This window comes from Anopheles funestus, chromosome X (assembly GCF_943734845.2).
Source record: "Anopheles funestus chromosome X, idAnoFuneDA-416_04, whole genome shotgun sequence".
Taxonomy (NCBI): Eukaryota; Metazoa; Arthropoda; class Insecta; order Diptera; family Culicidae; genus Anopheles; species Anopheles funestus.
Window position 1 is genome coordinate 10,784,583 of NC_064597.1, and position 14,616 is coordinate 10,799,198.

General features: G+C 43.5%; 2 protein-coding genes across 2 annotated transcripts; both read right to left on the bottom strand.

Annotated features, from left to right (window-relative positions):
- Positions 1–206: 206 nt before the first annotated feature.
- Positions 207–9,376, bottom strand: LOC125763343 (AP-3 complex subunit delta). The gene is made up of 10 exons (XM_049426369.1): positions 8,428–9,376; positions 7,906–8,271; positions 7,565–7,834; positions 6,639–6,712; positions 4,594–4,742; positions 3,279–4,519; positions 3,048–3,198; positions 2,804–2,980; positions 2,236–2,365; positions 207–2,163 (listed from the first exon to the last, which is right to left on the bottom strand). Exons 1-10 carry the CDS (start codon positions 8,521–8,523, stop codon positions 1,560–1,562), a joined length of 3,258 nt encoding a protein of 1,085 aa, XP_049282326.1. The 5' UTR covers positions 8,524–9,376; the 3' UTR covers positions 207–1,559.
- Positions 9,377–9,820: 444 nt separating this feature from the next.
- Positions 9,821–14,149, bottom strand: LOC125763386 (cystathionine beta-synthase-like protein). The gene is made up of 6 exons (XM_049426531.1): positions 13,542–14,149; positions 11,590–11,696; positions 10,618–11,518; positions 10,400–10,534; positions 10,149–10,339; positions 9,821–10,065 (listed from the first exon to the last, which is right to left on the bottom strand). Exons 1-6 carry the CDS (start codon positions 13,718–13,720, stop codon positions 9,956–9,958), a joined length of 1,623 nt encoding a protein of 540 aa, XP_049282488.1. The 5' UTR covers positions 13,721–14,149; the 3' UTR covers positions 9,821–9,955.
- Between the last annotated feature and the right edge of the window lie 467 nt (positions 14,150–14,616).

Below are 14,616 nucleotides of genomic sequence, written 5' to 3' on the forward strand. Positions count from 1 at the left end.
TCCATGATAGAAGGTAACACTGAAATCGAATGGAGGAAAAGACAGTTAATGTTACCTCCGTTGAAGGATGCTCTCTTGGTGTTATATAAAATAAAATAAATAAAATATATTTTTCGATTTTTTAAAACCTTATCCGTTAGCCGCAACTGCCAGCCGTTTAAAAATTAATTTCTTTTCTCAACAGTACAAAAACACAACAAAATATGATTGTAACATTTTTTGTAATTGTTTATTTTTCCAAAAACAAAAAAATATATAGAACTGAAACATATCGCATCGCTTTTAAAATAAGAGAAAGAACTTCTTTCCTTTTTTTGTATGTTTTCGAATTACAATGATTAATCAGTTTTTGTTTGTTATTGTTGTATAATGATAATAATTATAATCTTTTCAATAACATATCATTCTCGTCGTTACCTCGAAAGCGCGCAAGCATTAATTCTTTCATCTGTCTTGCATCTGCGTTTTGTTTAAAAAGGACTGTGGTACGTTTTTTTTGTTTGTTTAAAGATGAATTAGAGGGTTAGTAAGGCGAAGCGTTCATTACATTACGGTTTGTATTATGTGTCTTGTGTTTTAAAAGGGCGCAACTATTGTTTTTTAGGTAGTAAATGTTTTAATCTCGCAAAGAGATGATTACGTTTACGGAAACAACGAAAGAATCACAACCGAATGCATGTAAAACAAAAGCTGGATGTGTGTTATGAATGTGGACCAAAAGCAAGAGATCACGATGCCATCGAGTTTGGAGCGTTTTACAATTAATCAGTTATCAGGTTAATAATTAATTATTTAAAAAAAAGTGGAAACAAAGAAAATCACCAACTGCGTAAGGAACGGAGATGGAAGGAATCATTTGTTAATTTTTAATATTAATACAGATCTCATAATGGCAATAATAATAGTAATTAATTGTATTGACAATAATATATTATGAGACGAAAGGGGACACACCAAACTACCACATTTTGCTAACTGGGGCTATTACTGTCCTTTGCCGGAATCGCGTACGGCGGAATAATGAAATTATTCCATTCCTTTTTGTTTCTTCTTCCGCATCTTGCTTTCTTTTTTTTTCTTTTATCTCACTTAGAAAATTTGGAAAAATTTAAATTTCTTGCGTTTTCCCACCACTACACTGTGTACGAGAAGGCGCTCAATATTAAGCGATTTTTTGGAACAACCTGATACGAATCCTTCGCGTACTTTTGGTACTTTTGGGTGGTGTAGCGAGTATTCGGATCGTTCAATATTTCCCCGTATTTGTTCCCCGTACGAAAATGGGGATTTGTTCCTGTGTGGCTCATTCAGTTAGCTTACAATATACGGATACGGTAACGGGAGATGTTTGTTTGCGTATTTACTGCGCAGTATGTGTGTGGCGTAAAACAATGCGAGAGAGAAAAAAAACGAATCCCCCCGCTCCGCACACACTTAAACTGGATTAAGGAAAACAAAAAGGACTCTTCATTCGTTTTCGTTTTGCTCATTGTGCTCCCTCCTCTGAACGAAATTCATCTTCACTTAGCACGTTTGCATGTAGCAACCGATAAAACAGATTAAACTGCATCCTTACTGCCGTTACCGCCTACTTGTGCCGGCATCTCTTCATAACCCACCTTCGGCCGGTCTGCGTCCCGCTTGCTATGATGATGGTGTTTCGATGACTTTTTGCTATGCTTCTTCTTCGTGCCTTTGGCTTCCATCTCTTCCTCCTCTTTTCCCTCCTGCTTCGCTACCTTAGTTTTGTTTTCCCGTTTCGTTCGTCCCTTCGCACCATTGTCCGGTTCCGGTTTGCACGGTTCCTCATCGATCATCAGCATCATCGTGTCCGACTGTTCGCTTGCCTTCTTCTTCACACCGGACGATGAGGCGGAATGTTCCTTACCGGAAGATTTTTTCTTTTTCTTTTGCTTTTCCCGTGTATTACGTTCCGGACCGGTGCCATCATCGGGTTCCGCCGTCGGTTTCGTGTGCTTCAACGATGAGCGGTTACCGTGCCGTGGCTGGTGTTGTTGCTCCTCGCCAGGATCAGTCGTGCCGGCTCGGGTGGCTTTGGCGTTCGTACTACCGTCTCCATCCCGTAACAGCATCATACCGTGATGCTGGGTGGTATTGGCTGATTTTCGCTTCATTGCCGCTGGATAGTCGTCATCGAACGGGCTACGGGGAAAGCCGAAAAAGAAAAGGTTACACATGGATTTATTATGTGTTGCGTGTATTTTCTATACTTACGCATCCAGATCAATATCAAGTGCCCGGTGTGGATCGTTCGGGTCGGCATTGTTCTTATCCTCCGTGTCGGACAGTATTGCACCTTCCGGTAGCTCAATTACCGTATTAACGACGTGCAGCGGTTTGGGATCTGTGTGGAAATAAACAAATTTATATTATGCCATTTCGAATCCAAAAATTAAAAAAAAAGAAGGATTTTAGCATTATGTACAATTTTGACATGAATTTTCTAGACATCGTTCTTCAATTTTTCTCGCAATCTACCGCAGAGTTGATCGTTCAACCGATTTTACGACGATTTTGATTTTAACTCCTCTCTAGCTTCCTTTCGTGATCGTGTTTTAAACACCCTCTTGTCTCTTAATGTTATCCTTGTCTCTTGTTTTATCCTTTCCCTTCACTCCCGCTTTGAATTTACGTTAGTTTTGTTTTTTTTTTATTTTTTGATTGTTAATCTTTTGTATTAGTTTTAGGTTTATAATAGGATAGGATCATTGTTTAGCCTAATTGGCAGATACATGTAATAAGTAATAAATAATAAATAATAAAACCGAAACAACCATCTTACCATCGCTTTCCGTGTCGGACTCGTCCGAGTAGCGTTTGTTCTTCTTGCCATGCCGTTTCGACTTTTTGCCCGTACCACTCTTTTCACCTTTGCCGCCCTTGCGTGACGATCCCTTGCCGACGAGTTCGCGCGTTGCCCGATCCGCATCGACGAGATACTTATCCGAACGTTTTGTGGCTAAAAATAAAACGAGGCGATTAGTAAACAGAATGGGAAGCTGGAACTTTATAGCAATGAAACGCACAATGTATTTGGAGCGGCACTTCGAGTGCTATTTCAGCGATCGGTATATCGTCGTAACCGTCGTGCTGATAGTCGGCGGATGGTGACTTCTTTTTGGCCGGTTTCAGATAGTTTGGATTGTTGGTTTGCTCCAGCAGTCGTGCTTGTCTCATCTGAACGGGAGGGGAAAAAAGAAAGATTGGGTAAAACAAAACCATTCACACATTTTGTTTTTTTTTTTGTTTTTTTGTACCTTATCAAGCTCTTCCTGTGTGTACTCTACGCGCTTATATGAACGCGATCCGCCACCACCATTTGTTTCACGTTCTCCACCGGCACCACCCCGCCCGGTACCGTCCGTCAGGAACAGTGGGAATTTGTCCTCATCGCTCGAACCACCGTCCACACTGCTTGCGTCCGCTGATGCCGGCGGCTGATTGATCCATTCGTCCAGATCAAGATCGTCCGGCAGTTGCACCTTACGCTGTGCTTTCGGTGCGACCGGATTCAGCTCGCTAGCGAACAATCCCTGCATATCGGCCGCAATCTGTTCGATCTCGTCCCATGCGGCATTGGCGTAACCTGAGGTAGCATTCGACGCCCCGTCCGGGCCCTGTTCGTCTTCGGTCGCCGGGGTGACCGGTGTATCGGGCGTTAGTTCGAGCAAACCACCCACCGGGACGGTTGGTTCGACCGCACCGAGCGACTCCCGGAGCAGGGCGACCAGGAAGTACACGGAACTGGCACGCTCCTGCACCTCGATATCCGCCGAGCTGAGGTAACTGCGCAGACCGTCGTGCAGCTTTTGGCAGTACCGATCGATGGCGGCCGCATCCCGGCTGCGTACCGCTTCACCGACCAGATGGGCGAACAGTTTCAGCGCATTCTGCACGTACACCGCCTGGATGTGGCCGGCAACCGGTTTCGGTTGCAGCAGCACCGCTAGTGTACGTTCCGGCCAGTCCAGATGGGTGGCAAACTCACCCACAATCCAGGCAGCCGCATACAGCACCTCCTGCATCGTACCGTTCGGTGCTGCGGTCACTGGGTACGTCGCTAGGAGCGATGCCATCTCGTTCACCGCAAATGTACGGACCGCCTGTACGCGTATCGCCACGTCCAGCAGTTGGGCGGCAATTAGACGACCATGCCGCGAACCGGACTCGAGCAAAATCAGCTCCACCAGCACGGTTAGATACCACTCGAAGTTGGTGACGTACTGGTACGAACCCTGTGAGCATATCTCGATCACCTTGTACAGCAGCTCGTCACGATACGATGAACCCTCGGCACGTTCCATATGGCCGAGCAGCCGGCGTACGATTTCCATCAGGTTCTTCTTCGACACCATACCGTACAGCAGATCGAGCGCCCGCAATCGTATCGATTCGTCCTTGTCGTCCAAACAGGCCAGTATCAGATCCTTGTGCGTTTGCACACTCTTCGGATGGGTTTTCAAGATCTTGGACATTGCGAGCAGGCCAAGATATTTCACTGCGGACGGGAAGAATGGAAATCAAATTAATCGAATAAATATGGTAGTAAAACAAAAACAAAATAATACATACGATTTTGATCCGAATCCTCGATCAGGATACGAAGCTTCTGGACGCACAGCTGTATGGAAGCGCTATGATTTGGCATTCCACTGCTGATGCTTATCAGTACAGCAATCACGGTATTGATGCACTCGTACAGCAGGCTCATTGCCGACGTGCTGTCGTATAGTACGAAATTGAAAATGATATAAACCACATGTAAAAAAAATCGTGTGTACATTTACAGTTTTTTGTTTTCGTTCCCCATCTAACAGGAACAACGGTTACGAAGCGCTATCTTAAGGTTATCTAAAGCCACTACGAACGCTACTGTAAAATTTTCTACTTCTCTTGTACTACAACAAATTAAAATTGTACGTTTTCCGCTCCTGTTTAGTGTTATACTCTGCCCGATAAATTGTTTATAAAAAATGGATCTTTCTAACGATTAATCTTTTTTAATATAAAGCCATCTGTTACTAAGAATGGTTCTTACTATGTAACGGGGTAAATTAAATTAGTTCTGTTTAAGAACATTATACTAATTTACACTAACACTTTGGTCTGATCTATATGAGAATTTAGAGGACGAATGAAATACTTTTTCCACACTATATTGTCTGAGAAGTTTTCCTTCTAGCAACTATTTCCTTTTCGTTTTAAACTAAAGCTACTAAATCATGCTTCAATAGGAAAAGAGTTGTTCATTGAAATCTTTCACTAAACGTGATTGATGAAAGATTTCAAAGGAAGAAGTTACCTCTTTTTGTTGGATGCTTTCTTTTTTCGAACGCTAAAACCAGTCGTTTTCGGCGATAAAATCCTCAGAGAGCGGTCAATTTTATCATCCGAAATAATACGAGAGCGAAGAAGGTGTACACTCACTTCTCTTGTCTAGCCACCATTCTAATACATCGTATAGTTGTTCTTTTCCCACATGTTATCATCGATCATCGGTTCGCGATGATCTAGTATTGGTGATCGATAGTATAGAGCTTACCGGAAGAAGGGGAAATTATCTGTCGATCTAGTATTTGTTTGTGATCGATAGTATGGGTTTGAAGGGGAAATAATCCTCCATCTTTATCACTCCATTTGAGCAAACTACTAGAGGATACCGAATTGCTATTAATGATAACACGCAGAAAAGAGACCACTATATGAAGCGCTAAGGTGGGGAAATGGTAGTCAATACCACGTCTCTCTCTTTGGTAGGATGCTCTCTTGCTGTTGCAGGTAAATGATTCTTCAATACTAAGAAACATGATTTCTCAACAGCAAGAGAGCATCCATGGAGAAAGGAAACATTCTCTTCTACCTTCTAGCCGAAATGATCTAGTATTGGTGATCGCTAGTATGTGTTTATCGTATGAAGGGGATGTGATCTTCTCTCTTTTTCTATCTAATCAACAAACAGTGGAGGAGCTCGAATTGCTATTTATGATAACGCGCCGAAAAGAGAGACCCCTATATAAAGCTCTAAACTAGGAAGCTGGTACCTGATAATACGTCTACCTCCTTTGTAGGATGCTCTCTTTTAAATATCTCTCTTTTAAAGTAACATAAAAGATAAATATGCCCACTTTTTGAGGATTTTACCTCAAAGTAACCGGACGCAAAAATATCAAAAAAATCTTTCTAAATGGTAAATCTTTTAGATAATCAATGTTACAACGCGCTACTTACTATGAAGCGAGATTAATTAAATAAGTTCCGTTTAAGAACATTATACTAATTTACACTAACATCTAACAGATCTATTATTTGGTTTTAAAAAGCGAAATAAAACCAAAGTCCTTTGCGTACGAAGGGAACGATCCGGATGGGATTTGATACCTATTTAGTATATAAATATTAATAAAAGCAAAAATATCCTTTTCCACTATTCTTGAAAGTGAATTTTTAAAATGGTTAAAAGGCACGATTTCTAGTACAACTAATCTAAACGTAACAGGCTCTTGGAGCGGAAAACAATACGAATACATTGGCTTCTACCATTAGCGTATGCAGACGGACAGCACATATGGAAAATAATAAAAAAAACCCAAACTTTTAACCATTGTTATCAAACTTGCCTATGGATTAAATTGGTCAACGGTTCAATTAGCTTTTTGCCTAATCTGGGTTCTAGCGGAGTTAAAGCACCGAACTGGAAGTAAACAGAAACGAAACAAGAAAAAGAAAGTCGATTTTAGCGTAAACGAGAAAAAACAGAAACATGAAACCAAACCGTTTGTGTGTCTGTGTGGGAATGTGTATTTGAAAAAGAAAAGACAAAAACACGGAAAATAGCATCCGAAGGTCTCTTCATGTGGGAAAGGGTAAGAGGTATGGGAATAGTGTTTTTGAAAAAAAAACCGTGTCACTAAAAATCGTCGAACATCAACAAACAAAACACAGGAAAAAAACAAAAAGAAGAACACGGGAGTTGGTGTATTGTTACCGTAGTTTTGATAACGTATGCAAACAGTACATAAAAATGATTAACAGGAGCAATCCATTAGCCGATTCCTCGCACGAAAAAAAAACAAACAAGAGTTTAATGTTTGGAGCAATATGAGAGCCAGAAGCTTTAAAGCAGCTCGGGGATGGCGGGTTGGGGGAAAAGGGAGCATACCTACGCGTGGGAGAAAGGGGTGAGGAGGAGGAAGGGAAACGGGGGGCAGCTTCACAAAACTCTAGCTCTTGAAAGCCGAACCTGGAAATTAACTCGATTAGCGGATGCGTCAGTTTCTTGCCCAATGCCGGCTCGATCGCGGTCAGGCTGGCAAACTAGTCGACGGGCACGGTAAACCGGAAGAAATAAAACATTTCGTTAAACAATCGCTTCACATCAAATGTGTTGGGGGGCGGCTATTCGTGTAAAACCCACTCCCCACCCCCTGTTTGGGGTGATTTTTGTTTCACTTCCGGGTATGGAAGGTAAATGAAGCGTTGTTAGTGTGAAAGAAAAAAAAAAACAAAATCAACAACGAGAAAGTGTACCCGTCCCTGCGCTTACCAGTTTGATAATTTTAATCAACATCCAGTTGTTGGTCGAAGTCGTCATCAGCTTAAAGAAGATCGGCGCAAGCGATAGATAGTTTTTCGGATTTTTCCTCGCCAGCTCACAGATCACATTAACGGCCGCAGACTGTACGCTCGGGTCGGGATCCTCGAGCTTTTCCTTCAGCTTCGGAAAGGCCGGCCGTAGTGCTTCCGGGTACCGGAGAAACACTTTGTACATCATCAGTACCGCCTTCATGCGCAGATACGGTTTGGTGGAACTCATCTGAAATCAAAACACAGCGCATCAGACGGTTTCGTGGATTTTTTTTGTTTGTTTGCTCTCCATCCGCTTACCAGCGTCATGATGTCGTTGGCAAGATCCCGCGACAGATCGGTCGAGATGAAGCAACTTAGCCCGGACAGTGCAACGCCCGCATCGTACTGATTGGTGGAGCTTAGATCCTTCCGGATCATGTTCGTCGTCAGCATCAGCAGTTCACTGTCCGGGTGGAAGCACTGGCTGGCAGCAAGATATCCGATACGTTTGCAGGTGAACCGATTCGAGCTCATCACCTCGATGATGTTAAAGCCGGCCCACGAGATATCGTAGCCGCACATCTGCAGGTACGTTAGCTTCGCGACCGCATTGCTCTTCACGCTGACGTTGTCCTGCCGCAGCTCCTGCTTAATTTCCTCGATGCACTGTGCAATGTACTTGGCCTGCAATGGGTAAGCAGCGATGAAATATTTCCGATCCACACGGTACAACAAATTGCGCAAACGGGGTCCAGCAGCCTTCCCCAGCAGATCCATCGTGCAAACTGTCGCGACTGTCCAATGGAGAGAGCATACACTAATCCTTTCTGCTTCACTTACCTCGTTATCTTTGTTGTTTCGTATGCCTCGCACCAGATCGGTTAGGTTTTTGTCAAACATCCGCTCCAGGTTGCCTTTTACCATTTTCAGCGCCATTTTGCACGCTGCTGTTTGACCCCGTGCGATGTGAAGAGGAAAAGCTGGCAAGGATCAGTCTGATTGTGGCCGGCTACGGGTACGGTGTACTGCCGTTGATTGATACGTGCGTGGGAGACGCTTCCCCTTGTTACGGGCAGAGGGTTTGCCGGTTGATTGATACGCTTTTCGGACGGGGAATGCGACGCGTCGGTTTCGCTTGCTTCTTAAGTGCACCCGATCGGGGGTGCGATTGACATTGGCCCACAAAGCGGACCGTGAAATTGGGGGGTGGTGCCTGCCTGTCACCGCCTTATAATGCTAAGGTGCCAGCTCAACACAAATCCTCCCCGGTCACCTAGCGTAACTACGCATCCCTGCGTTTATCTAAGACCACCCCCGCCCCCCCCCAAAACAACTTTCACCCTGATAAAGGTTCCTCCCGTTTTCCTCTCCTTTTAGCACACACGCACGCACACAGCGTCACAGACAAAAAAAAATATTTGGTCTACGTGGGCACGATATGGAATGCACCAATGCGCTTTTCGGTCCGTTTTCAAAAGCACCACGGATATAAGAGAGTAACACACATAAAAAAAAAACTTGCCAAGTCACTCTACGCCACCGCTGTGAAAAAGTGCAACCAACAACGGATTCCAATTCCTTCGCGCAGGGTGAAAGAACAAAACCCGAAAGGCCACAATTTCCCTTTTCCGTAAGTGTTTTCGTCGCTGGTGCGATGCGATTTAGCTATACCAGCCAACCAGCCTACTTTTTTTCTCGCTAAAACCGATAAACATACGGGGGCTATAGAAACACAGCGCACAGCATGGAAGGCAGCGCGGTGAAAGGCGAACGAAGAGCAGAGCACAAGAAAAAAAAAACTGATGATCTGTCAAATTCGGATGACGTCTTTGCTCGATTTTCCCCTATCGGCGGGCGGCTGTCAAAATCTGCTCGAGGTGGGATTTTTTTTTAAACTGCTCGACTCGTTTCATCGAAAACTGCTCGAGAACCGTTAAAAATGAGCTTGCTTTAAAAAATTGAGACAAAAACCATGAACAACTTTGTAAATAAAATATTTCATGCATGGAAATTATTATTTTCTCTCTTTTAAAAACATTAAACGATCAAATTAGCCAATATTTATCTACATATTTTCATTAAAAAGGCGGACACAGTCGTTTTAAATTTAAATAATCGTTTAAATGCAGTTCTTTTGTTCAAAATTGCAAAACAGCAAACTTGTTTAAATGTAATAGGTTTTCCAGAGTATGTTGTGTTGGTAAAGGTGTTTAATATTAATCATTTCAGTCACTTACACTTTCATTCATTTGCAAGTTTTATTAGCGATACAACATTTCGTTTGTAACATTTTTCACACTTGGTAAAGCGTCCAGTTGTTTCGATTTGTCGTAATGGATGTTATGAAATAGAATTTAAAAAAACCCCACTAATCTACATTTCCATTTCCATTCGTTACAGTTGCAGCCTGCTCAGCAACGAAATCAAAAAGTGCACGCTGTGTAAGTATGCCTACGAGACGTTCGGTAGGTTCTGTACCTAAAAAAAAAACATGGAAAGACATTTTATTTTCAACATGTACTATAATGGTTTCTTTCCTGATGAAGAAGATATCTACTTACCCGGCTCTTGACGTGTAATCAGTAGGAAGCTATCCTTTTCCAAAATCCGAGATGCACGTCCAACGTTCTCTTCGTGGTCGATCTTAACGAACTGCTTAAAGATGGCGCGACGCACGAGATCCGAGGGCTTTGCCAAGCGATTGAGCATTTTGCTCAAAAGGTTTGGCAGATGTACCACACCCTTGATGGCGCTACAGGTGAAGAGGAGTTTAAAATTACTCTCAAAAAAGCCGCCGTTGTACAATGCTTACCCGGTTGAGTCAACAACTGGCAGATGGGTACGATTGTTCTGCTTCATCGTTTCAATTGCTTCACTGATAGGCGCATCATCACGCACGGTTAGGAGCGTTTCCATTGGCAACGTTTGTACTTTATTATTCCACCACCTTTGGCAAGAGAAAGAAACTCATCCAACCGTGTTATATGTGGCTGTCAATCACGCAAACCGTTCAGCTCAATCAAAACTTACTTCTGATTGTAGCAATTCTCCGACTCCTTGAAATAACGCGCCTCCATCCAGTTGTCTGATACGAACTTGGTCAGATAGTTGCGAATATTGTCCGGCAGGACGACCACACAATTCTGGCCCTCCTTTAACCCCTTGGCAGCCTCTAGTGCGACGAATAGGTTGCCACCGCTGCTACCACCGCATAGTAAACCCTCGTCACGGATTAGTCGTCTTGCGAGGGGAAGTGCGACGCGATCAGTAAACTTGTACCACCGATCGACGACAGTGCGATCGAGTACGGTCGGTAGGAAGTCATATCCGACACCTTCCACCTCGTAGAAGCTTACTTCCGTCCGGTTAAGTTCTTCCGGTTCGGCCAATATAGAGCCCTCCGGATCGGCAGCGATAACCTGACAGTTGGGGCAGGACTCTTTAATCCGACGGCCGATTCCGGTCATGGTACCGCCGGTACCCGTACCGATAACCACCATATCCACCTGTCCGTTCAGCTGCTCCACAATCTCTGCACCCGTACCGTCATAATGTGCCAACGGATTGCCCGCATTGCGGTACTGGTCGAGTATAACCGAGTCCGGGATGGAACGTTGCAGACGCTGCGAAACAGCAATAAGTCCTTCCGGTGAGTCGAACGCTGCTTCGGTCGGTGTGCGAATCACCTCCGCACCGAGCGCTTTCAACGTGTCCACCTTCTCGTTGGACATCTTCTCCGGCATCACGATCAAACAGCGATAACCACGGGCAGCAGCAGCCATTGCCAACCCGATCCCTGTATTGCCGGACGTGGGCTCAATGATGGTGCAACCCGGCTTTAGCAATCCCTTGCGCTCTGCTTCCAACACCATCCGCACTCCAATGCGATCCTTCACCGAACCTCCCGGATTGAGGAACTCACATTTGGCGTCTACGAATCGAAAACCATGCGAAAAAGTATTATTTCTTGCTAACTGACAACATTTTCCCTAATATACTTACAAACATTGCACTTCAAACCCAACGATTGGGGAATTTTGTTGAGCTTCACCAACGGTGTTCCGCCGACTGCTTCCAGAATCGACGGCAGCACTGACGGTTTAGGTGCGCTGTAAAGAAAAAAAACGCATTTTATAACCTAAGTAAAATTCCAAATAAATCCCAACATTGTAAACTCGCTTGTTGTTGAGGAAATACCCTCTAGGGTAAATATTTGTTTTTTCCCAGTTTTTTTTGCTACTTAACGCCACGAAACAGATTAACAACATTTCACGCTCCAGTGTCTAGGTGGAAACAAACATCGATTGACCCTCACATTATGGGAACACCGGTAGCTCGCAGGTTTATCGCTCAGTCGTGGCAACAATACACACCCATCTTTGCGGGGAGCAAAAACCACACTGAGACCGAACGCTGGTGATAGTTGCGTCAAAATTCAGCACGTCCGCTCTAATAAAATGGGTATGTAAATAAAGTTGACCAAAGTTCGGATACTTTTGCAAATAAAAATATGAAGCTAAAGAAACTCTAACGCAAGTTCCACACAAGTTTCGGACATAATTGAATACTCCACGAATACTCCCGACAAGGTGGGACCAAAAAGAAATTACGTACTATGAGTTTGAGTTTGAGTTTCTTTGGAAGTAATAATAATAATAAGTTAGTTTAAAAAAGTAAAAAAAAAAATAAGTTAGTGGGGCCCGGTGGTTCATGTGATAAACGGCGCCAGTCCACACGGCCGGACCGGGTTCAAATTCCATTCGGACCGTCCCCCCGTAGCAAGGACTGACTATCCGGCTACGTGGTAAAATAAGTCTAGTAAGCCAGAAATTGCCGGCGTGACCTGTAAGGTCGTTAAGCCAAGAAGAAGAAGAAGAAGTTAGTTTAAGTAAAGAAGATGAGATAAAACAATATTTACTTCAAACAATAGACATTAAATAAATGAATTGAACTAAGAGAAAAACTTTATTGGTTCACCAAGATTCGCCATTCCAGGAAGTTCCAGTTATTAGGAATATGTAATATATATTTTACAATAAAAACTTCCAAAAGACCATAGTGAAGCGCAAAGTGCCCACTCTCCCAATAATACCAACTCTCAACAATAAACCAACGAATGGGAAATAAAAGATCAAGCTACCACGCTGTTTTACGTCTGCCAAAAAACCAACGCTTCTAATCATGCCGGGAAACGGAATAGGGAACCTTCAAACCACGTGTCAGCGAAACAATATGTCCATGATCTCTGATCCCTAGACAGTTCGTCTGTCTGTTGAACTCGTTGAACATAGAGAACTTAGAGATCGTCTATACCCCTTGGGGGGTACACCTTGCGTACTACCGGAAGGGCCACACATTTAATTGGCTGGACACTATCTGCCGATGCGGAGTTGACGTAAGTGAGTGTCTATTTTTTTGTTTTTCGGGATGGTGCCACGCTATCGTGCAGAATCCCTGTTATCAGTGAGTAGTTTAGCACGCAAACAAGCTCTAAGAGTTTGTGTTAGATTGATTTATATTCTCTTTCGGTATAAAAAATGTTCAAGAATTTTACTAGTTTTGTAGAATTCACACTTTAATATAAGTACATTGAGGATGAGATTTTGAACCTGAAGCAAGATGTATAACGCCATCTTGTTGAGCACTTGTTGAGGTTTAAGCAATTGATTATGTCCGGAAGCGCAATTTGTTGAGGTTTAAGCAATTGATTATGTCCGGAAGTAGTACACCACAAGATGTAATGTATGTAACAGTATTCTCTTCATTAATTAGATGTAATTTTGTTAATGACATCTGATGTCTATGTTGAGTTCAGTTTTCCAGTTTTTATCTCTTGATTGTTGAAGAATTGAATCCTACATATTGGTGAACATTGTTTCGTATGGATAGCAAAGTATTTTGTAAAACATCTTCTATTCTACATCCCAAATCCCAAGCGTGATCAGGCTACTTACAGAGGTTCATGATGATGTGGACTTGTTTCCGTTGTTCCAAGAGACCAGGTACACCCAGATGGTTGATCGGGACGGATAAAGTTTGCCATCGGATCCTCCTCGGTGATGGTTTGTGGCTTGGCATTCACTGCCCTGTGCCCATTCATGGGACACCCGCGATGACTGTCGGTACTTGCCATTCCTGTTCCTTTGCTGGTTGATAGTGACCACACTCTAGCGTCTCTAGCTCGAAATTATTCCAAACTTTGTCAAAGCACACCAGACAACAGACAAACACTGGGAGACGCTAACAGTTTCTTCCCACACACACTCACACACAAACACTTATCCTAACACGTAGATTTGTCCAGGGGATCGATTTTTGTCTTGTGATCTACCTGTCACAGAGATGGAAAATCCCAAATTTAAGGATCCGTACGATCGGTTCTCGTCGTGAACGTTTTGAGCACGTTCGACAAAAAAAAACAGAGGAAAGAAACTGCAAGAAATGAAATCAATCACACGTTACACCGAGCACCGTGGTCAGCAATCAAATGGCGAAAATCTTTGCAGACCGTGGGCCTTTAAACCCGCACAGGCAGCATCATCAGCACCGCAGGGTCCGTACGCATCGGTGAGCGTGTGTACGCGTGTGCAGCTGTATTAGTTTGCTTTGCTGCTTTGCTGCTTCCCGTCATCCCTTGCTTACATCCTTCAGTGGGCATATTAAAGCTACGTTTAAATTGGTCCATCGAGTGCGCGTCCGGGCAAAGCAACACCAACACCAACACAGCAGCGCAATTGGCTTTTTGGTGGCCAGGAAGTGAACGTGGTTCTGTTTGCTGGCAGTGGTTGCGGTTAGGTGATAACCGATCGGTCCGACCATATACGATCCCGCCCGGCAACACTCTCTCAAACCTCATCTCGTCTGGTTCGGGTTAACGTTACGGCCGGTTTAGGAAGGCGATCCAACTTATCATCGGTGGGCTCTAATTGACCGCATGGTTAGTACAAGTAGAAGGGAATAAGAAAAAAACACGGGAAATAATTGTTTTGTGCAATTTTAAACAATTTTCTAAAGCATTTCTTATTTTAA

Bases quoted from the DNA above. Each gene is read 5' to 3' on its own strand.
- LOC125763343 (XM_049426369.1), bottom strand. From the start codon at position 8,523: ATGGCGCTGAAAATGGTAAAAGGCAACCTGGAGCGGATGTTTGACAAA. The intron at 8,272-8,427 runs GTAAGTGAAGCA...TACCCATTGCAG, and splicing joins GAAACAACAAAGATAACGAG to GCCAAGTACATTGCACAGTG. The intron at 4,520-4,593 runs GTATGTATTATT...TCCCGTCCGCAG, and splicing joins CGAGGATTCGGATCAAAATC to TGAAATATCTTGGCCTGCTC.
- LOC125763386 (XM_049426531.1), bottom strand. From the start codon at position 13,720: ATGGCAAGTACCGACAGTCATCGCGGGTGTCCCATGAATGGGCACAGG. The intron at 11,519-11,589 runs GTAAGTATATTA...TTCGATTCGTAG, and splicing joins GGGTTTGAAGTGCAATGTTT to ACGCCAAATGTGAGTTCCTC. The intron at 10,066-10,148 runs GTAAGTAGATAT...TTTTTTTTTTAG, and splicing joins GATTACACGTCAAGAGCCGG to GTACAGAACCTACCGAACGT.